Consider the following 25,479-nt stretch of genomic DNA (forward strand, 5'->3'; position numbering starts at 1 on the left):
TTTTATTATTAAACTGTTGAATATTTACTATTCTGTGATATTGTGCTATACCTTTTCTAAACTAATGATGATTTTACCACCATCAAAGCGTGTTCAGATTTGCTGTGAAGCTGTGAACGTTTAAATTTCACAAGAATTTAAATATTGAGTCAGGCTTAAAGTAATAAAGCGTGAGCCGCACCCAGTCCACAAACAGTCTGAACATGTCCCAACTGTGTGTGTCACAAGAGTGAGAGGAAGAGGAGAGTTTCTATCACAGTCGACACAGTGAGAGCGAGAGGAGACATGGCAGCTCTGAACCAGGAGTCGCTGACGTGTGCGATCTGTTTGGATCTACTGAAGGATCCGGTCACTCTTCCCTGTGGACACAGCTACTGCAGAGACTGTATTCAGGACCACTGGGGCCAACAGGTGAGGAGCAGCTGTCCTCAGTGTAGACAGAGCTTCAGTCCCAGGCCTGTCCTCAACAGAAACATCACAATAGCAGCTTTAGTGGAGGATCTGAGGAGGACAGGGCTCACAGCGCCCCCTGCTGACCACTGCTATGCCGCTCCTGGAGATGTGAGCTGTGACGTGTGCTCTGGGAGGAAGCTGAAGGCTCTCCGCTCCTGTCTGCAGTGTGTGGCCTCTTACTGTGAGCTTCACCTCCAGCCTCATCATGAAGCTGCAGTGTTTCAGACTCACCAGCTGGTGGCGCCCTCTGACCTCCAGGAAAACCTCTGCTCTCAACACAACAAACTAAAGGAGATCTTCTGCCGCACGGACCAGCAGCTCCTGTGTTACCTCTGCTCTGTGGACCAACACAAGGACCATGACACGGTGTCTTCAGCCGCAGAGAGAGCTGAGAGGCAGGAGAAGCTGCCGGCTCGAAGGGCCCTGCTGCTGCAGAACCTCCAGCGCAAAGAGAAAGACCTAAAGAGGCTTCGACAGGAGACCCAGGACATTAATCGCTCTGCCAAGAGAGCAGTGCAGTCCAGTGCGAATTGTTTCAAAGAGATGGCCCAACTCCTGGAGAAAAGACATGCTGAGGTGAAGCAGCAGATCCGGTCCGAGCAGGAAACCCAACTGAGACGAGTCCAAGAGCTTCAGGACCAACTGCAGAGAGACATGACTGAGCTGAAGAAGAACATCTCTGAGCTGGACACTCTGTCCAACACACCAGACCACAATCAGTCCATACTGCACTGCCCCCTGCTGTCCACAGACTCCACAGACTCTGAGAGCACAGAGTCCAGGATCCTGACCGAGCCGAGGGTGGACTTTGAGGACGTGTCCACAACTGTGTCGGAGCTCAGAGAGAAGGTGCATCACACTCTGACCGAGTTCAAACTGCCTGAACCCGAGCCCCGCTGCAGACAGGACTTCCTCAGATACGCACGGGACATCACTCTGGACCCGAACACGGTGAGCACACAACTGGCTCTGTCTGACAGAAACAGAAGAGTGACACTTACTGAAGACGAGCTCTGGTATCCTCGTCATCCGGAGAGATTCATTGATCCTCACGCTATGAGCCGAGTGGAGCTCACGGGCCGCTGTTACTGGGAGGTGGAGTGGAGAGGACTTGGAGGGGTTGCTATAGCAGTGACATACAGGGACATTCAGAGGAAAGGTCCATATGATGTTTTCCGCTTTGGACATAATGATAAATCCTGGGCCTTAGAGTGTATTGAAAGTGAATACGTATTTTGTTTCAATAACATTGAGTCGAAGGTGTCAGGTCCGGTCCCAGGTCGGGAAGGCTCCAGAATCGGGGTTTACCTGGACCACAGCGCAGGGGTTCTGGCCTTTTACCTTATTCAGGATCAAACCATGACCCTCCTCCACAGAGTCAAGACCCAGTTCACCAAACCTCTGTACGCAGGAGTGGGACTGGGCATGGTTCTAAAAAACAGTGCATATTTTTCTAAACTCAAGTAGTCATTGTGACAAAAAAGGTTCAATTCAGTATTTAGTAAATGTGGACTTTTAAAATGTATTGGTGGCTTTCCCTAATATTGTCATAAAGCTGGACTGAAAATGTGCAAATTTCTTCTTGTTTTGTAGACTAGTTGACATGCTTCTTATTTTATGCCGTGAATTCATATTATTTTTGTATTCTTTTTTTTCTTCACATGCTTTGTTTTCAAGAAACTTGATAGATGAATGTGTGATGTGTGTATTTTGCTTATATTGTACAGAATAAAACGGATTATATTGTGCTTTGATCAGAGTCCATTTTTCATCCACCCTGTCCCGTTTCACAAGGAAAAAATTTGGACAAAAATGATTAAAAGGTCAAAAGTTTGGAAACACTTTCAATGCATCAACTTTTCTTTATTTTCGACACTATTTACATTGTGTGATTCTCATTGAAGACATTAACCTATAAATGAACATGTGGGATTATGTAGGAAACAAAAAAGGGTGAAATAACTCTTCAAAATGGTCGCCCTTTATTCTTGGCTTTTTCTCCGTGAGGTTTAAGGTTGTCCCTGAAATTGTGAAGTGTGAACTGTGAAGTGAAAACTGTTTCTGTGACGACATCGTGAAGCTCAAAGATAAAATGTGAAAAGTAAAAGAAAAAACAATACATTAAAAAAGTGTTTCCAACCTTTTGAAGGGTACTGTAAGGAGATGACGAGGTACCACAAAGTAAGTAAGGGATAATGTATAGAACGCTGGTCATTATCGGGAAAACCAGCGTTCTATACATTATCCCGCTTATTATACGGCCATTTGCCAACTGAACACACACAACATAAACTTCGTACACTTTTATGAAGGTCGAAAGGTTTATTTAATGACTTCCGTGACAAATAGTTCCTAAAAGTTTGCGCGTTGCTCGGCAAAGTTTGGCTAGGCTAGAAGCAGCTAGGCTAGTAGCTAGCCTAGCTACTTAGCTGAAGGTGCAGTTGGAGAGGAGGAATGGTGGTGAATCTCTGGGTAAGTTGAAAGTCAGACTCACGCTAACTTCACGAGCGATTCCCCGACTTCTCTCTCAGTGACGGGACAGATAGTGTCGCTACTACGTACACGCGGAGTGATATGAAAGCACCAACTCCGTTGTCATTGGCAGCGTCATTATTTTTCTCAGAGGTCCTTTATCAGAAAATAATGACCGGTAGAACGTTGGGAAATCCCATTCAAATCAACGGAGCTTCTACTTACGTTGTGAAGAGCCGTATAATAAATGCATTTAAACTCCACAGCTGAGGGGAAAAAGTGTTCAGACAGTTTGGAAAACCCACACTCAGTTGGATTCAAAGTATGAGTACAGAAAAAAAAAATGAACATAAACTCGATTAACTAGATTGAGCCTTAATTTTCAGTTTCTGAAAACTGTTGGATATTAATGATTCTCGATTATAACCTGCAGGGCCGTATCCAGGATTTTGAAATAATGAGGTCTGTGTTCATGTGTGAGCAGAGGGTGTGAGGGCCCTCCCCCACAACATTCTTCATTGAACGGATGTCATAAGGCCGATCACAGGAATGATCCACTCGCAGTGTAATATAGTTAATCATTTCTTTTTCCTCGTGTGGCTTATTCCTCTGTCTGAAAGCTGTGATGTTTATGGTACAAAATAGTCCTAACAAAGAGCCTCACAGATTGTAATCAAGATTTATGATACAAAACTAGTGATGATTTTACCACTAAAACAGTAGAACGTAAATATAAAACTGTGATATTATTATTGGTGGTCTTCTTTACGGAAACATTGGTATAGCTGTCTTTTATAATCTTTGTTTTATGTGAGTCTTGTCTTTGGGTGTTTCTATGATTATATGTATATGTGTTTTTATGATATGGACCTAGAGTCTGAATAAAGAATGATGATGATATTAAAGTTCAGCTTTGCCACAGAAGCTGTAAACAAGGGAAAGTCACAAGAATCAAAAAGCTTAGTCACCAGTAAAATGAGGTTAAGTAAATGATCCGTGATTATATCAGTTGAAAAGTATGAGTCTAAAGTCTGAGCCGCACCCAGTCCAAGAGCAGTCTGAACTGGACCAACCTGTTACTCGGGTGTGAGCCGTGAGAGCCAGAGGAGTGTTTCTATCACAGTCGACACAGTGAGAGCGAGAGGAGACATGGCAGCTCTGAACCAGGAGTCGCTGACGTGTGCGATCTGTTTGGATCTACTGAAGGATCCGGTCACTCTTCCCTGTGGACACAGCTACTGCAGAGACTGTATTCAGGACCACTGGGGCCAACAGGTGAGGAGCAGCTGTCCTCAGTGTAGACAGAGCTTCAGTCCCAGGCCTGTCCTCAACAGAAACGTCACAATAGCAGCTTTAGTGGAGGATCTGAGGAGGACAGGGCTCACAGCGCCCCCTGCTGACCACTGCTATGCCGCTCCTGGAGATGTGAGCTGTGACGTGTGCTCTGGGAGGAAGCTGAAGGCTCTCCGCTCCTGTCTGCAGTGTGTGGCCTCTTACTGTGAGCTTCACCTCCAGCCTCATCATGAAGCTGCAGCGTTTCAGACTCACCAGCTGGTGGCGCCCTCTGACCTCCAGGAAAACCTCTGCTCTCAACACAACAAGCTGAAGGAGATCTTCTGCCGCACGGACCAGCAGCTCCTGTGTTACCTCTGCTCTGTGGACCAACACAGGGACCATGACACGGTGTCTTCAGCCGCAGAGAGAGCTGAGAGGCAGGAGAAGCTGCCGGCTCGAAGGACCCTGCTGCTGCAGAACCTCCAGCGCAAAGAGAAAGACCTAAAGAGGCTCCAACAGGAGACCCAGGACATCAATGGCTCTGCTAAGGCAGCAGTGCAGTCCAGTGCGGACAGTTTCAGAGAAATGGCCCAACTCCTGGAGAAAAGACGCGCTGAGGTGGAGCAGCAGATCCGGTCTGAGCAGGAAACCCAACTGAAACGAGTCCAAGAGCTTCAGGACCAACTGCAGCAGGAGGTGACTGAGCTGAAGAGGAACATCTCTGAGCTGGACACTCTGTCCAACACACCGGACCACAACCAGTTCATACTGCACTGCCCCCTGCTGTCCACAGACTCCACAGACTCTGAGAGCACAGAGTCCAGGATTCTGACCAGACCGAGCGGACACTTTGAGGACGTGTCCACAGCCGTGTCTGAGCTCAGGGACAAACTGCAGGTCACTCTGACAGAGTTTAAACCGCCTGCACCTGAGAAGGACCGGACCAGAGTCCTACGAAGTCAGAGTCTTGTACAACATGAACATTTTACGAGATACAGAGGTACAAAAGAGCTAGGAGGAGCTAGAAGGAGAATAACACAACTCTCAGATAAGCCACGTCTAGACATAGATTTACCACATAGGCTTTGGAAGAGATTGGCCGAACCATCAGATAAACCAAGTCCAGACCAAGATTTACCAAGCGAACGTTGGAGGGGATTGACGAAACTCTCAGATAAGCCAAGTCCAGACCAAGATTTACCGAGTGATCATTGGAGGAGAGTGACCAAACTGTCAGATAAACCAAGTCCAGACCAAGATTTACCGAGTGATCATTGGAGGAAAGTGACCAAACTGTCAGATAAACCAAGTCCAGACCAAGATTTACCACGTGGACATTGGAGGGGATTGACAAAACTCTCAGATCAGCCAAACCCAGACCAAGTATTACGCCGTGAACCTCGGAACAGATTCTCCAGACACCCAAGGTTTCCAAGTCCAGACTAGGTTTCGCTGCCTGACCCTTTGGAGGGACGGCCCAGACTCTCGCAAAGTCAGACTCCTGTCCAGGTTTTCCACCTTCAGTCACACGGACCCTGTTTGCATTTTTCCACTCAAACCACTGTATCTGCCGGAAACAGAAGCCTGACTTTAATGCCTCTTGGTATCGGGATCCAGATCGTCAGTGATTTCCAGATCCGAGTGTGAGCCGTGATGATCAAACCCGCACTTTGTGAGTTCACTAAACCTACGAGTGACACTTGTTCAAGGAGACACTGCATATTTCTTTTTAATACTGACCGTTTTACTAAAGTCATTCATTTTTAAGTAAGCAAACCTTAAGTTCCTCATCTTGGCCGTTCCAAAGACTCTTTAACCTCTTAACTCCCGCCTGAACCGAGAGGATCTTTTTCCTCACATCATCACATTTTTTTTCCATCATTTTTTTGATGTGTTTTCAACTCATTTTTGTAACTAATTTTTTTGTCATTTTTTTGTATTTTTTTTTAGCACATTTTTGTCATTTTTTTTGTATTTTTTGTCATTTTATTTAGAACATTTTTGTCATTTTTTTTGTCTTTTTTGTCAATTTTTTGTATTTTTTTTTGTAACATTTTGTCACATTTTTGTCATTTTTCGTCAATTTTATATCAATTTTTTGTCTTTTTTTTTTATATTTTTGTGTGACATTTTTGTAATTTTTTGTAATTTTTTGTCCATTTTTTGTGACATTTTTGCCAATTTTTCATCCATTTTTCAATGTTTTCTCACTTTTTTTTTCATTGTTTTCGTCTATGTTTTGTCGCAATTTTCACAGCTTTTTTCCCAGAAGCTTTTGGATTGGGGTAAAGCCAAACTGGAGAAAATGTGCTCGGTTCAGGTGGGACTTAAGGGGTTAAGGAGGTGTTTTTTAAGGTTCATCTTGTATCTTTCATCTCTATTGCTGAACATCTTCTGAATATTTGAAGGCAGCTGATTATGTTTGACTTTGCACTTTATCAGGAGAGTTTTAAATTTGATCAAATCCTCTACTTTCAATACAAGTGACTTAAGAAAACGAGGGTTTGTGTGATCACGAGTCTTTATATGTTTATAAATATCAAGCATTGGCTTAAATGACTTGAATTGAGGAAATGTATCTTGTTTTGAGCGGTTTTCACTCATTTAGACACTTTTCCTGATTGGACCAAGTTTGCTTTGCTTGTTTGAGGACATTTCAGACCAGTTCTAGGGTAAATCCCGCTTGAAATAAGAAAGTAAAATTGCCAATGAGATAAGACCAATTTTCTTACCCCATTGGCAAAGAAAATGACCTGAAATAAGGACAAAATGTATCGAAACGAGTCAGAAAAATCTCAGAACAAGTGAAATAATCTCGGACAAATGCCCAAGAACTGCTTAACTAGTCAAAACAACTAAAATTTGGATTATTATGCTCAAATTGAGATGTTTATACGGATCTAGTTAAATACTTTTTGCAGTGTGTGGGGCAATACAAGAGAACAATAAAGAATATATAGGGATTTACTGTCCATTATATGTTGTACTTTACCTATTAGTGCAATATTAGTTATGTGGGATCTCCAACTGGGTTTCTGATCCAGGACGACTCCCAAAAACTGTACTCGTTGGATCACTTCATTATTTATGGTAATTTGTATGTGCCCATCGATTTTTATTTTCTGAAATGTTTATCCATGACACTGATCAGGCTTTAGTCCTGTTTTAGTGCCAGTTTGCATGGCTGACACAATCCATTATCATCAATAAAATCTTACAGTTGTACAAGCCCTTGTTGTTTTTATGCTTTCTGGAAGTAAATGACAAAAAACTAATACACCACGTCTTTCTATTTCTTGTGTGACGCCTTCTGACTTTTGTAAGGAAAACATATTGGTTTGACTTCTCACTGTGTTAGATCTAAACAAGCCATGTTGTATTTTCTTCAAACCTCTTTAAGGCGAGACACTGCAGGTGAATAGGGAAAATAATTACATTTATAGATCTCAATTTGAAACTTTTGCTCAACATTAATGATACAAATATGAGGAAAAAATGCATTCTTTCATGTAGAAATAAGGCATTTTGTGAGTAAAAATGGCCAAAATTGCAGATATTCTATTTTAATGGCATATCAGTAACAAAGACTGGGGATTCTGGATGTGTTTTTTGGGTTCAAAGCTGAATAAATCAGGCTGGGAATCAAGTTCTGAGTCCATAGGAGCTGCTAAAGTGGCTATTTCGTTGCATGAGTGGAGCAAAAACCTAATTTAGAGAAAACCCGCCGTAATGAATAAGCGCTCGTACCTCTCGACGGGGTCCCGGAGCATAACGATGAAGCGAGCGTCGGGCTGCAGGGCGTGCACGAAGTCCTGGATGAGGAACGGAGGCTCTCCCTGAGTGGAGTTCTCATAGATGTAAACCCAGGCGTTGTTGTCCCACATGGTGGACGCGCTGGCCTCTCCTGAGGACAGAAACAGCAAAACCACGGGGTTTAGACTTCCTGTTACACTCCAAATAAATGTATATCTAGATAAGCTTAACCTCTTAACACCCGCCAAAACCAAATCCATTCTCTCCTCTTTGCCATTGTCGTCACTTTTGATTTGTGTTTTTGTCACTTTTTAATAACTTTTTTGCTGTTCTCTTGTCTCTTTTTTGCTGGATTTTTTTTGTCTTTTTTCTACTGGATTTTTGGCATTTTTTGCTGGATTTTTGGTATTTTTTTTGCTAGATTTTTGTCTTTTTTTTGCTGGATTTTTGTCATGTTTTGCTAGATTTTTGTCTTTTTTCTACTGGATTTTTGGCATTTTTTCATTTTATTTTTTTTAATGTTTTGCTGGATTTTTTTCTTTTTTTTTGCTGTTTTTTGTCATTTTTCTACTGGATTTTTGGCATTTTTTGGCTGAATTTTTGTCTTTTTTCTGCTGGATTTTTGGCATTTTTTGCTGTTTTTTGGGGGGGGTTTGGCTGGATTAGTGTCTTTTTTTTTTGCTGGATTTTTGTCTTTTTTCTGATTTACAGGACACATTTCAAAACAGATTCAGATGCTGCCCCAAAAAAAGACAAAAATCCAGCAAAAAAAGACTAAAAAAACAGCAAAAAATGCCAAAAATCCAGCAGAAAAAAGAAAAAAAAAATCCAGCAAAAAACAAAACAAAATTTCAGCCAAAAAATGCCAAAAATCTAGCAGAAAAAAGACAGAAAAAACAGCAAAAAAGACAAAAAATCAGCCAAAAAATGCCAAACATCCAGTAGAAAAAAGACAAATATCCAGCAAAACCTGCAGACTGGAGCCGCTGTAGATCCAGGACCGCAATTCACGGCCGTCTTTTATATCGGACCAGCCCAGTCATCAAATCTGATCCAATCCAATACTCTCAAAATGCCCGGATCGGATACCGATATCGATACTGAATATCGGATCAGCACATCCCTAATAGAGACCACTACGATGGAAAGGAAAGGCGCCAAACTGACCACTCATACTCACACTACAAGGTCAAAAACATCAACTACACACAAATATCAACTTCATTTTCCACATAAAACGTTGCATAATGTACCTTTAATCTACGGGCTGATAGTTGTACTCCACAAATTATGGGCACAAATATATACTGTATCTCAATCTCAATAAGTTAAAAGGATATTTCACGCCAATTCTGAGTATCCAAGAACAGAATCTGACAGTTGTTTTTTGCATGTTTTTTTGTGTGTCTTTTTTCTGCTTTAGTCTTTGTTTCAGTCCTCGTTTAGCACAGAAGATGAGTTTTGCCGTACCGATGATGATGTCGGGCTGGCCCGGCGCTCGGCCGGGGTCAGTGCTGGTGTTGCCCTGGATCTGATGAGCCGCCTGGTCAAACAGGTCCAGATAATCCTCCACTGGGAACCGGTCCGGGTATCGCTCGCTCAGGCGGATGTAACCTGAGAGGGAGAGGAGGCGTTTAAAACTGAGATCCAAACCAAATCTGAGGCCGTGTCTAACCTTGTAGTTCAGGGGTCGACAAGTTTTCTTAACGGAGGGACAATTTTTTTTCATTGTAAAAACACCGAGGGCCGAAGCCGCCAATTTTAGACCAAAGTAAAGCAACACACTGGAAAAAATACCATCTTAAATGAGAAAAATGACTTAAAATTGCTTGAATAAAGGTTCTTTATGTTGAATTTGAATCTGTTTGGACTAATGCAAGAGAAAGATTCAAACGCTAATGCCAACACTGCAAAACATAATTAACTAGATCAGTATAAACATCACAATTTGAGCACAATAATCCACATTTTAGTTGTTTTGACTAGTTAAGAAGTTCTTGGGCATTTGTCCGAGATTATTTCACTTGTTCTGAGATGTTTCTGACTCGTTTCGATACATTTCGTCCTTATTTCAGGTCATTTTCTTTGCCAATGGGGAAAGAAAATTGGTCTTATCTCATTGGCAATTTTAGTGTTCCATTCACTACAAAAAGTAAATATCCAGCATTGGCTTAAATGACTTGAATTGAGGAAATGTATCTTGTTTTGAGCGGTTTTCACTCATTTAGACACTTTTCCTGATCGGACCAAGTTTACTTTGCTTGTTTGAGGACATTTCAGACCAGTTCTAGGGTAAATCTCGCTTGAAACAAGAAAGTAAAATTGCCAATGAGATAAGACCAATTTTCTTGCCCCATTGGCAAAGAAAATGACCTGAAATAAGGACGAAATGTATCGAAACGAGTCAGAAACATCTCAGAATCAGTATTAATTTCGTCGACTAAAATATTTAGTCTTAATTTTAGTCAAAGTGATATTTTTGACGACTAAAATTGGACTAAAACTAAATTAAAAGTTGCTCATGAGACTAAAACTGTGACTAAAATGTCCAGATATTTGAGTCGACTAAAATACGACTAAATAAAAATGAAAAGGAGAGACTAAAATCATCTAAACTTCTATTGACCGTCTGAAAGAGCCTCAGATCAGGTAAATTCTCTGTTAAAGGATCAGCTCTGAGCTTTGTTCATGTGGAGCAGCTCCATGAAGTCGAGGACCACGATTAAATATGATTATAATGAATATTATAAATATAAGTCGACTGAATTAGTCTTAATTTTAGTCGACTAAAACTAGACTAAAATTGAAAAGTTTTTTTGACTAAATCTTGACTAAAATTAAATTGCATTTTAGTCAAAAGACTAAGACTAAAACTAAATTAAAATATGTTGTCAAAATTAACACTGCTCAGAACAAGTGAATTAATCTAGGACAAATGCCCAAGAACTTCTTAACTAGTCAAAACAACTAAAATATGGATTATTATGGTCAAATTGAGATGTTTACACTGTTCTAGTTAAATACTTTTTGCAGTGAACGAGCATAAAACCGACTTTGAAATCAGACAAATGAACTTTTACTTTTAAAAAGATTTGTTTTTCACTTGAAATAACACAATATGATCTGAGTTAAGAGAATAATGACTTGTTCCATTGGTGATAAGATGTTTTATCTGATCTAAGACCAAATCTACTCAAAGCTTAGATTGAATCTCTTAATTCAAGTAGGTTTCTGTCATTTCTTCCTTAAAATTATTATTATTTTTCCAGTGCACTTTCTCCAAATGCCAGAGTTGTGCATAATATGACCTCATTGGGTGTATTGACAGTATTTCTCCCATTTAACCCGAAAAATGTTGAAGTAGTTTCTGATTTGTGTCATGATGTTTCTCTTAGCTTTCAAATGAATCTGAAGTCTTCATCAGTCCGCCTTAAACCTGTGCCTCATCATGTATATATGTTATTAACGTGGCCCGAGTCCATTCATTTCACATTTCAGATTTTTAAAATGACTTCATCAAAGGGAGAGATCACTACGGGCGATTCCACATCTTTAATTAAACTGTGAAAAACCAGATTAAACCCGTTTGCCCCGAAGAGTCGACTCATTTCTGGATAAAAGAGACGACTTCATTTCACGCTCTCTGATCCAGATTCTATCACTTTATTCAACTGTCATTTATCGTTTCTTTTGTGTAAATATAGATCCGGTTTATCTGCTCTCAAAGCCAAACTGGTTCAAGATGAGAAGTGCAGTAGTGTTGTTGTTGAAAAGGCTCCACTTGGGGGCGCTGCAGGCCAACTTACACTGCACACACAGAGCATCGTCACCGTGAGAAACAAAGGCATCTGGATTCTACTTTTGACAGTTTGCTAAACCTCTTAACTCCCACCTGAACGGATCCTGTTTTCTCCAGTTTGGCTTTACCCGAATCAAAAAGCTTCTTGGGAAAAAAGCACCAAAACAGCCACAAAAAATGAGGAGAAAACAAAAGTGACAAAAATTCAAAAAAAATTGTGACAGAAATTCAACAAAAATGTGACAAAAATTCAACAAAAAAGTGACAATAATTCAACAAAAATATGAAAAAAAATTCAACAAAAATGTGACAAAAATTCAACAAAAATGTGACAATAATTCAACAAAAATATGAAAAAAAATTCAACAAAAATGTGACAAAAATTCAACAAAAAAGTGACAAAAATTCAACAAAAAAGTGACAAAAATTCAACAAAAAAGTGACAAAAATTCAACAAAAATGTGACAAAAATTCGACAAAAAAGTGACAAAAATTCAACAAAAAAGTGACAAAAATTCAACAAATAAGTGACAAAAATTCAACAAAAAAGTGACAATAATTCAACAAAAATATGAAAAAAATTCAACAAAAATGTGACAAAAATTCAACAAAAATGTGACAATAATTCAACAAAAATATGAAAAAAAATTCAACAAAAATGTGACAAAAATTCAACAAAAAAGTGACAAAAATTCAACAAAAAAAGTGACAAAAATTCAACAAAAAAGTGACAAAAATTCAACAAAAATGTGACAAAAATTCAACAAAAAAGTGACAAAAATTCAACAAAAAAGTGACAAAAATTCAACAAAAAAGTGACAAAAATTCAACAAAAAAGTGACAAAAATTCAACAAAAATGTGACAAAAATTCGACAAAAAAGTGACAAAAATTCAACAAAAAAGTGACAAAAATTCAACAAATAAGTGACAAAAATTCAACAAAAAAGTGACAATAATTCAACAAAAATATGAAAAAAATTCAACAAAAATGTGACAAAAATTCAACAAAAATGTGACAATAATTCAACAAAAATATGAAAAAAAATTCAACAAAAATGTGACAAAAATTCAACAAAAAAGTGACAAAAATTCAACAAAAAAAGTGACAAAAATTCAACAAAAAAGTGACAAAAATTCAACAAAAATGTGACAAAAATTCAACAAAAAAGTGACAAAAATTCAACAAAAAAGTGACAAAAATTCAACAAAAAAGTCACAAAAATTCAACAAAAAAGTGACAAAAATTCAACAAAAAAGTGACAATAATTCAACAAAAATATGAAAAAAAAATCAACAAAAATGTGACAAAAATTCAACAAAAATGTGACAATAATTCAACAAAAAAGTGACAATAATTCAACAAAAATATGAAAAAAAATTCAACAAAAATGTGACAAAAATTCAACAAAAATGTGACAATAATTCAACAAAAATATGAAAAAAAATTCAACAAAAATGTGACAAAAATTCAACAAAAAAGTGACAAAAATTCAACAAAAAAGTGACAAAAATTCAACAAAAAAGTGACAAAAATTCAACAAAAATGTGACAAAAATTCAACAAAAAAGTGACAAAAATTCAACAAAAAAGTGACAAAAATTCAACAAAAAAGTGACAAAAATTCAACAAAATTGTGAAAAAAATCAACAAAAAAGTCACAAAAATTCAACAAAAAAGTGACAAAAATTCAACAAAAATGTGACAAAAATTCAACAAAAAAGTGACAAAAATTCAACAAAAAAGTGACAAAAATTCAACAAAAAAGTGACAAAAATTCAACAAAATTGTGAAAAAAATCAACAAAAAAGTCACAAAAATTCAACAAAAAAGTGACAAAAATTCAACCAAAAATGTGAAAAAATGAAACAAAAAAAAATTACAAAAACTCAACAAAAATTTGACAAAAAAAAAAAACAAACATAAAAATGGTGACACAACAAAGCAACAACGTGAGGAAAATGAGGTGTTACACAGCCCTATATGCCTAGGGTTCCAAATTGCCTTGGGCCGGCCCTGAAGCCAAAAAAAAGGCCACCATTTCTCCACACTGAGATATGTTCTTACCTGAGCTTAGACGAGTTGATGTGTACCTGCGCTCAGTCACGCAACACAACCAAAGATGTTGTTAGCATTTGGCCTCTCCCAGCATATTCCTATAGCTCCAAACAGGCTTGTGAAGCTACAACGCTCTTCCACGGGCACAAAGACCAGACGGGTACATATAAACTCAGGCAAGAACATATCACAGTGTGGAAAAACTGTGGCCTGTCCCTTTAAGGCCGGGGGTCAGAGGTTATGGGTGTAATCGCTTGTCTTACGTCTTTCACTTTGCAGTAATTCAATCAAAGGATGATCAGGGAAACATTTGGTGCCGTTTGGAGCTCTGGCTGGAGTTCTTATTTCAATCTCTTCTCAAATGTGAATCATCTTCTTCAGAATGTGCATAATGAACTGACGAGTGGCGGAAACATATTTGCGTAAAAGAACCCGGTGTTTCCTCCGCGGTTCTTCGACCTCCGCCTGAGCCTCGCCGTGGTGGGATCCTCAAACCCACTCCTGATTGCCTGTTTGTTCCTCCCACTTCCACGACTTTGCCCCTCGTTATTTCAGTCCCAATTACTCCGGCCCGGGAGTCTGCAGGTGCCTCCGGACGAGCAGGCCTGAGGCTTTGAAGCGCCGCGGTAAAAGCGCCTCTGTAGTTTCCCCGTGATTAGGAAAGCGGGTTCGTTAGAGCGCTCGGCTGTCGCGGGAATGAGGTGCGACGGAGCCTGCGCAGCCTTCGCCTTCAGCCCCCCCCGGGCCCCCCCCATATGAACGAGGCGCCGGGCTGTTCCCGCAGGCGCCTGTTCCCGCACTGATACGCCCGAGCGGAGGGACTTCGGCCGAGCGTTTGTTTGATTTGAAATACTTGTGTTCAGAGTCAGTCCAAACTCTCCCGTTCCTGAGTCAGTCCCAGACGCAGAGACGAGCTAATGGTCACCACCCAGCAGGAGCATTACTCTATTGTACATGTTTTCAGTGGAAGGGGAAACAACAGCACCCAAAGGAAACCTATGATAACCTGCAAACTCCTCAGAAAGGCCTCATTGAGACACTTAACCCGGGACGACTTTTCCACACGGTGCAACTCCTTATTGACCACGAAGGGAAACTCAACTTCCATAAAATTTCACTCAAAAATGGTCAATTTTTCCCTTGCAAATGCAGGCATTAAATCCCATGACAAATCCACTAGACCAAGGGTCCGCCTCTGCAGACCTGGGTCCAGATCCGGACTTGAGTCTGGACCCCAAAGCCTTTCCATCCTCTCGATGTACTTAAAGGTCCTATATCTTGCAAAATCGAGCCTTTTAACCATGTTGCTTTGCTGTTTCCTTATTAAAAACACCCCCAGAGTGTTTTTTGGCTCCATTCACTCAGTTCTCATCAATCCTCCTGCTCCGCCCTCTCCTGGTGAACCACTGAGTTGTGGCACTGATGTTTTTTACATCATAGTGTCAAACAGGAAGAGCCCGACGTCTGTAATGTAACGCCTTGCGGACTGATCTTAATTTACAAAACAGTTTTTTCATTATTTCTGTTTTAAGAAAGAAATAAAGAAATAAAGAAGGAAGTGCCCAAGGCGTCTGTGCTGCCCCTGCAGAGAAAACAAACGCACCCGTGAGCGTGAAGAAGGAGCTCTTTCTAACCTACTCTGGACACGCCTGTTCTTTTTTCTTACGATAATGTCAGGGAGAACATGGAGGACTTTATTCAACCTCTCTGAAGAAGAGGCCACTCGGCAGAAGTAGTTTTTTCCTGGAGCGATGATGTAACTGGAAAAACATTGTGTATATCAACTGTTTACTGCAGGCTTCTTAAAGGAATAGGCCACCGTTTTTACATACTGAGATATGTTCTTACCTAACCTTAGATGAGTATACATAAACCCGTCTTCCCCCCGACTTCCCCCCGCTCACTTCCGTCAATAACCTTTAGGAGTTACTACGCGGACGCTGTGCTCCTCGTATCATTACGCCTCACAATATAGTCCCCCTTTTTATCTGCTTATAAAATCGACATGCTACATTTCTGTGTAAATATACTTCGCATGAAAACACTTCTTGTAACTTTATTTAAATAGGGAACACGTGGAAGAGCTTGGTAGCTTCTATCGTGAGCTTTTTTGGAGCTATGTGACATGTGGGAGAGGCTGCGTATGTGCTCCGTGTGCCTGACAGAGCGCACGGACAAAGACCAGACAGGGATATATGAACTCGGCTAAGGTTAGGTAAGAGCATATCTCAGTATGTAAAAACGGTGGCCTATTCCTTTAATAACAGATGACTACATGGGGGCCCTTTAGCTGCTATAGCCACACAGGCCTGTGCTGCCTTCAAGTTGTCTGTGGAAAATGGTTAATGGTCTCAACCTATAAAGCGCTTTTCCACCTACATCAGGCACTCAAAGCGCTTTACAGCAAGGATCCACTCACCCATTCACACTCTCATTCATACACCAATGTACGCAGACACTGGGGGCAATGTGGGTGAAGTGTCTTGCCCAAGGGCACAACGACAGTGTGCACTTTCAGGAGGTGGGATTCGAACCCCTGACCTTCCGATCATGAGACGACCCACTCTAAAATCTGCACCACTGTCGCCCCAAAATAGCACAGACCACCTCACGTCGAAACTGGGAGAACATTTTGCTGCCTGAGTTCTGGAGATGAGATGACCTTTGACCTTTCAACACGCAGAGCAGCGATGATGCGTTTTATGTCTTTTAGCTGATTGTTTTGTAGCTGACACTAAACATTCTGCTTTACCAGAGCACATGAAGGCACCACAGCTCCATCATGACAAACTCATGTGGATAATCTGTTTCTTTGTTTAGTCCCAGTTTCCTCCTGCTTTTAGTTCTGGTTTAGTTCCAAGTTTTAGTTCCTTGTTTCGGTTTGGACTCGACTCTGCTGCTAATGTAGAAACACTGCATTTTCCCTTAAACATTAGGCCAAATTCAACTGCTCAATTTGAACATTTTGATTTTAGCTGTGAGTCTAAATAAAGCCTGTTTTCACACAAAGCTGCCACTGTGTTTCTTTTTCACTCTGAATCTGAATCACCAAACAAAACCTGCTCACACATTGAATCTGTAAAGTGTCCACTGACTCTGGGGTTAAACTTGTCTGTGTATCTCCTCGTCTTCATCGCTCGTGCCTCTGAGCGCCGTCATCACACACAGAGTGAACAGCTGCACGTCCTGAGGCTGAGCGTTCTACATTATTGATGAGATCTAATAGCTCTTTGACTCCGAGGAGGAAGAAAGAGCAGCAGCCGCTCTGACTGACCACTGTTAAGGAAACAGTGCTTACACAGCGGCTCAGGCTGCTCTGAGCATTGTTGTTGCCGGTTTTCTCACTTTATCCGGTCACTTTTTTACTGTATTTTTGCTCCAGATTTTGTTGTTGTTGAGTTTTCAGGCTTGTTTTCTCGAAAATTTGCTCAGTTCAGGTCGAGGTGAAGAGGTTAAAGGCTGATCCCGTCAGACCTCGGAAGCCCAGCAGGGAAGGGCCGGGCAGGACTTGGATGGGAGACCGTGTGGAAACACCAGGAAGCCTGGGGCGGATGAACTGAGAGAGTGTTGGTGGTGGGGGCTGATTTACGCAGTTTTACCATCACTGAGTGTGGAGGGAATGAATAATGCACCAAATTTCCAGATGACTTTGAGCGTCTGGAAAAGCGCTATATACGACTAATGCATTATTATCATTATTATTATTATTATTATGATTAAAGGAAGGTGACTGTTTCAGCTAAAAAATAATGTATAATTCATGTTTTACACCATTTCCTTCACTTTACCCATATTTTTCCTCATTTTCACCATTTGTTTCGTCATTTTTGCTCATTTTTTATTACTAATATTTTCCCTATTTTCCCCCTTTTTCCTCAATTTATTCCCCATTTTTTACACCATGTTTTTTATTGATTTTCCCCAATTTTCTTTATCATTTTCATAATGTTTTCCGCTCATTTTTGCCCATTTTTTATTACTAATATCTTCCTTATTTTCCCCAATTTATTCCCAATTTTTCACACCATATTTTTTTATTTTTTGCCCAATATTAATAATTTTCATAATGTTTTCCCCTATTTTTTTTGCTAATTTTTAAATGACTAAGATTTCCCTTTTCCCCCAATTTATTCCTAATGTTTCTCTATTTTTTCCCATTTTTTAAAAATAGATTTTGCCCAATTTTTTCTCATTTTCATAATTTTTTCCCCTCTTTTTTGCTCACTTTTTATTATAATATTTTCCCTATTTTCCCTCCTTTTCCCCCAATTAATTTCCCATTTTTTACACCATATCTTGCATTGATTTTGCCCAATTTTTCATCATTTTCCTAATGTCTTCTGCAAATTTTTGCTCATTTTTAAAAACTAATATTTTCCCTTTTTCCCCAATTTATTCCCCATTTTTTACACCATTTTTTTTTATTGATTTTGCCCAATTTTTCATAATTTTCATAAAGTTTTCCCCTAATTTTTGCCCATTTTTAAAATTACAAGTATTTTCCCTTTTCCCCCAATTTATTCCCATTTTCCCCTATTTTTGCCCATATTTTCCCAGTCTTTATAATAGATTTTGCCCAATTTTTTCTCATTTTCATAATTTTTTCCCCTTATTTTTGCTCATTTTTTATTACTAATATTTCCCTTATTTTCCCCAATTTATTCCCCATTTTTCACACCATATTTTTTATTGATTTTGCCCAATTTTAAGAATTTTCATAATGTGTTCCCCTAATTTTTGCTAATTTTTAAATTACTAAGGTTTCCTTTTCCCCCCAATTTATTCCTAATGTTTCTCTATTTTTCCCCATTTAAAAAAAAAAAAAGGTTTTGCCCCATTTTTTCTCATTTTCATAATTTTTTCCCTTCATTTTTGCTCATTTTTTATTACAAATATCTTCCCCTCTTTTTCCCCCTTTTTTCGTATTTTTGCCACAATTTCCCCCCATTTCCCCCCAAATTATTCCCCATTTCCCGCACATTTCTTGAGATTGGAGTTGATATTGTAGATCTTGTTCTGTTTTCTGGTTCTGGACGACAAATATTAGTTTCGTATCAGAATCAGAAAAAGTATCATTCAGGTATCGGTATCGAAGACCAAGTATGGTTAAAGTACTGGTATCAGCCCCCAGCCCTGGTGAAATATCAGCTTGTATTCGATTGTTTGAAGCATAATATGAGTCCGCTCAGTTCTCCTTCTGCTTCCGCTTGATGTTGCTGCTCCGTGAAGGAAATGAAACTCGTGCAGAAGATCAGAGGAGGCTGTGGTGCAGATTCTCGACGAAAACAGGAAGTTGCTTTACTCCCCGAACGAGAGATGTAATCTGCTCCCGCAGAGGCAGATAACGGCTGCACTTTTGCTCTCGATCTAATCCTGGTTTGTGCAGCTCGAGGTGCAGATCTGTGTGTGACGCGTTTCCAAACCAACAGTGAGATTTTGAGAGATTACGCGAGAAAAACAGAAGCACGAACTTTCCAAACTGCTGATGGAGCGGCTTCTACAACAGGTGTTTCTGAGGGCGGGACCTTCTGGCATTTGTAATTAATCATGTTTATTATGTAAGATGTTCGATTTTCCACACACTTTTTATTCAACAGGTCTGAGCTCATTCTACACATTAGGACATGGCTGGAAAAATACTTCATTTTAACATTTTTAAACTCTAATTTTAAGACAGAAATGATCAAAGCAAGTCAATAACATTAATTAGAACAAACTCCAGTGGTGTTCTCATGCCGTTTCAGATGGAAATATTGAAAAAAAGGTCACTTTTGTGTCCCGACAAAAATGCAACAAAATTGTGCCAAAAACAGGACAAATAGGGATGTAAAAATGACAAAAAATTTGAAAAAAACTGACAAAACTATGACAAAAAACAGACAAAAAAGTGAAAAAAAAAGATGCAAAAATGACAAAAAAATGACAAAAAAAGTGACGAAAAATGTGACAAAAAGAGCCAATAAAGTGACAAAAACATGACAAAAAAGTGACGAAAAAAGTGACGAAAAAAGTGACGAAAAAAGTGACAAAAAGAGCCAAAAAAGTGACAAAAACATGACAAAAAAGTGATGTAAAAATGACCAAAAAACTGAAAAAAATTTGATGTAAAAATGACAAAAAATTCTACAAAAAAATTATGTAAAAATGTCAAGAAAAAGTGATGTAAAAATAACAAAAATGTGACAAAAATGTGACGAAAACGCGTCAAAAACAAAAGAATAAGCGTAAAAAATACGACGACGCAAAGTGACAACGCGGTCCAAGCTTTCAAATTGGGTGTTACGCTGAAGGGCAGAAGCTTTCAGATTTGGGTAAAGCCAAACTGGAGAGGTTTTTAAGCTTCCATCTGTCCATCGCTCGGCCGGCTGTGCTGCGCCCTCCTCCGCCCCTCCTCTGCCTCTCCTTTACCACCACCAGTGTCCAGACTCTAATCCTCTAAACATTCATCATCTGCATGTATTTCATTTTGTTCATTCAATCTTTCCTTATTTTAGATTGGAAAGATATATGTGGTTTATAAGTACTTATGTATATATGTAGATATGCATATATTAAAGGGAAAGGAAGAAAAGTAAGAGAAAAGAACCCGTAGTCAGATCGTATTTTATTGATGTCGAGCTACCTGCCATAAAGATCGAGATGTGAAGTTTTCTTCATGTCGTTTCCTACTGGAACCATGTATGACTTTGTCCAAAAGAGAATGATTAGAGATTAGATCGATATAAAACTTTTTGAGATTTAATTAGCTATTTCCAGGCGGTCCTGGATTTGAACAGAAACAAAAGCAGAGGAGCCGGCACAACAAGACGTTTTAGTTTCCTCGCAGTGGAATAAAAGTGCTTTTGTTTTCCTCTGGTATTGCAAAAACATTTGTACAAAAAAATCCTTTGTGCAAATCCTTTTTCATCAGCTTGAACTGGCAGCTTGTTTTGCTCTGAAATCTGTGAGACACGTTTTTAAAATCATCCCTGTGAAGAAGATGGATGGAGAATGAGTTTGTTTTAATCATTTCGGCGCTGAAATTGCCTCCACTTTGAAGCACGTCTTAGCTTGTTTTAGTTTTTCTCCTCAAAACAGCGACGAAAACGAGGATCAAAACAAAAAGAGCCGTGAATCCCGTCGGTGACTCTTTGGACCCCCCTCCCTCCCCCTCCCTCCCCCTCGTTACCCGTCCTGTGTCTGTGATTGGCCCCGATCGATATCTGCTTTGTGCACTTCTCCTTAAATAAGGCGCCGCGCCACCGTAATGAGCCCCCCAGAGCATTGTGGGTAAAACAGATACGATCTGACATCCTGCTGCCTCCACACGCGCCGGAAAAACACGCACGGAAATATAAATCTAACGGCTGCAGGTGCAGAGGAGAGAGAGACACATGTGGAGACGTCAGTGTAGATCTCTGACATGAAGAGGAGGAAACGTTTTCTGATGTTTAAAGTTTATAAAGTTTATATTTAGGGCTTTAGTTTGTGGATGAACTGTTGCCATGAGCATGACCAAACCTATCACTGTGAAGTGCAGTGATAGGTTTGGGCCCCTCTTTCCACATTTTGCCACAATATGGACCATATATATTGAATAGATATATATATTTAATTTTCAGATTAGACTGAGCTGCAGTCAGTTTATGAGCCTCATTACATTTTACGTTTAAACACACCATGTCTGTAGTTTCATTAGGTCAAAGGTTTTACTCAAAAACAATCTCAGTCTTAAAGTCATTGAAACTAAACCACTGGACTCTACAGGAGGCAATAGACTCAAATCCCTCCAACGACTTTTCTCCTTTTCTGTGCTCACCTGCCTCGAGCTTTGCTTCTCCATGTGTCCATTGTATCTGCATATTGCACTTGTCCTGAACTATTTAAACCCTCATCCGGTACAGCTGTGTCGAAACGCGTCCGAATTAAAGAATATTATTTAACCTCTTAACTCCCGCCTGAACCGAGAGGATCTTTTTCCTCAAATCATCAGATTTTTTTTTACATAATTTTTTTGTTGGGTATTCAACTCAATTTTTTTTGTCATTTTTTGTCACATTTCTGTCATTTTTTCGTCCATTTTTTATCACATTTTTGTCACATTTTTTGTCACTTTTTTGTCATTTTTTGGTCATTTTTTGTCACATTTTTATCACATTTTTGTGTTAATTTTTTGTCACATTTGGTCACATTTTTGTCATTTTTTTGTTACATTTTTTTCTTTTTTTCGTCAATTTTGTATAAATTTTTTGTCCTTTTTTTATCACATTTTTGTACTTTTTTTGTCAAATTTTTATCACATTTTTGTACATTTTTTGTCACATTTTGTCACATTTTGGTCATTTTTTTGTCACATTTTTGTCAGAAACACCTGGCTCAAAAAACATGTGCAATAGGTTAATCCTCCAGCCAGGTGTTTCTGACCACCAGCCTGGCTCCACATCATGGAGACGGGTCCCTGAGCGCCGGCCACTGCTGGAGCTCACTGCTCCTACAGGTCGCCCCATGCGTTACTGAGGACGGGTCAAATGCAGAGAACTCATTTCTCTACAGAGATTAATATAGTAACAGATTTAGATTTAGATCACATATTTTTGTCATATTTTTGTCATTTTTTTGTCCATTTTTTGGTCAATTTCTTGTGCCATTTTTGCCACTTTTTCATCAGTGTTTTCTCACTTTTTGGTCACATTTCCATCATTGTTTTCATCTCAGTTTCGTTGCTATTTTCTCACCTTTTTCCCAGAAGCTTTTGGACTGGGGTAAAGCCAAACTGGAGAAAATGTGCTCGGTTCAGGTGGGAGTTAAGGGGTTAACCTCACCCAGTTGTGCCTCAGATACTTCATTCTCCTCATTCATCTGATCCTGCCCGTCCCTTCCGAAGAGCACCTGGTACTACTATACACGATCGAGATCCAGTGAGCACCTCCGGCCTCCTCCACAATCAGAAAATAATACATTTATATAGGAGGAGTACCAATCATCTGCTCTACAGCTTGTAAAATCAGTTCATCTTGGCATCCCTGGGTATACATATAAAACAGATATAACATCCCAATGAATAAAAGCTTCAATATCTTGTTAAGTCCGAGTCTGTAAAGTGTGGAGTCTTATGGAGCAGACTGAGTTTGTGTTCAGGCATTAAAACGTTCCTCAAAAGCTTTAAATGTGACTGGCTGCTGCTGCGGAACCCTCTCTTTTGTCCGACTTCTTGCATTATGGAGTTTGCCTTATGGCCAACACTGTGACAATGATAAATCCCGGGCATTATGCGCCGCCGCACTGTCATCTCCGCGCTCCACAAATCCACTAAAGACTCGCTCAAACCCAGAGCCCGTGGATGTGAGCGGAATCCAGACCGAGTTTAATCTAACGGTAATTTACTCACAAATGATTAACCCAGGGCTGGCCGTGAATGACAATGATCCTGATATGTTCTCAGACGTGAGGTTTGTTCCCCTCCTCTGTGTGAAGCGCTTTGGGGGGTTTGTGTCTGAAATTAGCTTCACAAATACGACTCCATTCCAATTAAAAAGGAGAATGTGATGTCTGTGAGTCCGGACGAGATGCTGCAGGTGGTTTGGGGGGAAGAGGGTCATTTTGGGGCCGGATCTTCCGCCTGGTGTTGGAATCTTGCAAACAAACCAGGGTCGCCTAGAGGAGAAAGGGCTCGAACAGCGCTCACGAGCACGAGCACCTGCTGTTGCCTCGTCGCTCTCCTCGTTGCAGCCTCGCACGTCTTATCAACACATCAAGTGTTGAAATGGAAAAACTCGGTTTTGCATTGTTGTTGTTTTTTATTGCAAAACTAGACACTCTAATACCCCTTATGTGTGATTTTGTAGCTCTGTGATGAACAGAAATGAAATAAATGATGATCAAAAACTTGTGAAAAGTCACGATCTGGACATTTTATATATATTATTGCGTTTCTTTTTCTTTTCTTTTGTCAGAGGGGGCGTGGTCTTAGTCTGAGGGGGCGTGGTGTTGTGTAGTGAACAGCTGTAAAGCCGGCACTTCTCTCTCGCTCTCTGGAGCGTTTGACAAAGCAGAGAAGCTTCACATGTACATATTGAAACAGTTGAGATTTTAACATTTCTCTGAGTTTTTAAATGGTTCGAATCGGTCCAAGGACGACTGAGAAACATCCTGTTAAAGTCTTCAATCTGAGAACCAGGCTGTTTAAATGCACACGCCATAAAAAGAGATCGAGAACACGCGTGTTTCAAAACATGTCAACAATGATGTCCTTGAAAATTTACTTGAAACAGAAATATTTAGGCGTTTGCCTCTTCACATAATGTTTCTGTCCAGAGAGGAGAGAGGAGTTAATCAGAAAGGAGAGAGTTTCATAAAACACAAAATATCTCCAAATCTAGAAAAAAAATCTGTGATTTTGATCAAAACTAGCCTCTGTTTAGCTTATATTTCTCAGGAACTGAGTCACGTAGAATTAAACTGTTTTCACCTACAGAGAGTTTAGAGTGTCACCTTTCAAACGAGCCACAGCCTGTGTCCATAGATATAACATAGAACAGGACAAATAATGGTTTACACTTGTATTGCGCTTTACCAGCCTGTGTGACAAGTTTCCCAAAGTGCAACACTGTCGTCATTATTTATTCACACCATACTTGGTGGCTACTGTTGCAGCCACAGCTGCCCTCGGAGCAGACCAGTGGTTCCCAAAGTGGGAGTCGGGACCCCCAGGACACTGAAGTGGGGTCTCTAGACGGTTTTGAGACACATATTTTTTACATTTCTGACATAAAATTTAATGTATTTTTGATTGAAAACGGCAAATTTGATTTGAAATTAAGCCAAATATCAAAATTAAAGCAGTTTTTAAATGCAGGGGGTGCTTGGAAAAGAAGAAGAAAAAGGGGGGACTGAGCAGAATTTCAATATCCCTTTAAAAAAAAAGTTGTTGATGTTTTTTCAGTAAAAGGTTTGGCGTGTTTTGAACAAAACACTCCACTAAATACTGAATAATCTAAGTTTAGTCGGTCACACATTTTGGCAAGTGCAAGTTACAGGGTACTCAGGGTATAAAAGAGGGGTACCAGGGAGAGAAAAGGTTGGGAATCATTGAGGTAGAGTCTCCCATTCTGCACCAACAACAACCACCACCCACTCTCTCACACTCTGCACTCATCCTGGCCTATTGTACATGTTTTTAGTGGAAGGGGAAACCGGAGTACCAGGAGGAAACCTATACAGACACGGGGAGAACACGCTCCACACATTAGCCCCCGTCCAGGTGGGAATCGAACCCGCGACATCCCTTACTCACCGAACCTCTTGCGCGTCCACCAGTGCGGCTCCTTGAAGGTGGTGAACCGGACCTCCGGGTGCAGCCGGAGCCGGTCGTACAGGTCGGTGGTGCCGCACTTGGGCTGCCCGATGATGTAGAAGAAGGGCAGGCAGCGCAGCCGGAACGCCCGGCCGTCCCGCCGCAGCAGGTGCTCCCGGAACGAGGCGCGCAGCTGCTGGAAAACCGTCCGGAAGCGCCGCGAGTAGCGTCCGTAGAAGTTGTTCCGGTACGGGTCCGAGCTGCTGTTGCCGCCGTACTCCTCGTACCAGCAGGGGTTCTTCAGAGCGGGGAGGAACGAGCGCGGGACCACGGAGAACATCTGCCGACAGAGGAGCGGGACAGGTGAGAAACTTAAAGGGATATTTCAGGATAATTATT

General features: G+C 40.2%; 3 protein-coding genes across 3 annotated transcripts in view; 2 read left to right on the forward strand and 1 right to left on the reverse strand.

Moving 5' to 3' along the window:
• The window catches only part of chst15 (carbohydrate sulfotransferase 15), a 101,606-nt gene that overhangs the window by 13,839 nt on the left and 62,288 nt on the right, over positions 1–25,479 (reverse strand). Inside the window, exons 3-5 of the mRNA XM_079577207.1 lie at positions 25,081–25,420; positions 9,424–9,567; positions 7,948–8,104 (exon numbers count right to left, since the gene is read on the reverse strand). Coding sequence (XP_079433333.1) covers positions 7,948–8,104; positions 9,424–9,567; positions 25,081–25,420 — 641 coding nt within the window. The remainder of the gene's footprint in view (positions 1–7,947; positions 8,105–9,423; positions 9,568–25,080; positions 25,421–25,479) is intronic.
• LOC306978265 (E3 ubiquitin/ISG15 ligase TRIM25-like) lies at positions 59–1,920 on the forward strand (the record flags this gene model as incomplete). The annotated part of the gene is made up of 1 exon (XM_079576788.1): positions 59–1,920. The coding sequence occupies exon 1, from the start codon at positions 286–288 to the stop codon at positions 1,918–1,920; it is 1,635 nt and encodes a 544-aa protein (XP_079432914.1). The 5' UTR covers positions 59–285.
• Positions 4,039–5,847, forward strand: LOC306978266 (E3 ubiquitin/ISG15 ligase TRIM25-like; the record flags this gene model as incomplete). Its single annotated transcript, XM_079576789.1, has 2 exons — positions 4,039–4,835; positions 5,781–5,847. The coding sequence occupies exons 1-2, from the start codon at positions 4,075–4,077 to the stop codon at positions 5,845–5,847; spliced, it is 828 nt and encodes a 275-aa protein (XP_079432915.1). The 5' UTR covers positions 4,039–4,074.

The sequence above is a fragment of the Gobius niger genome, assembly GCF_951799975.1.
Source record: "Gobius niger genome assembly, chromosome: 19".
Classification (NCBI taxonomy): Eukaryota; Metazoa; Chordata; class Actinopteri; order Gobiiformes; family Gobiidae; genus Gobius; species Gobius niger.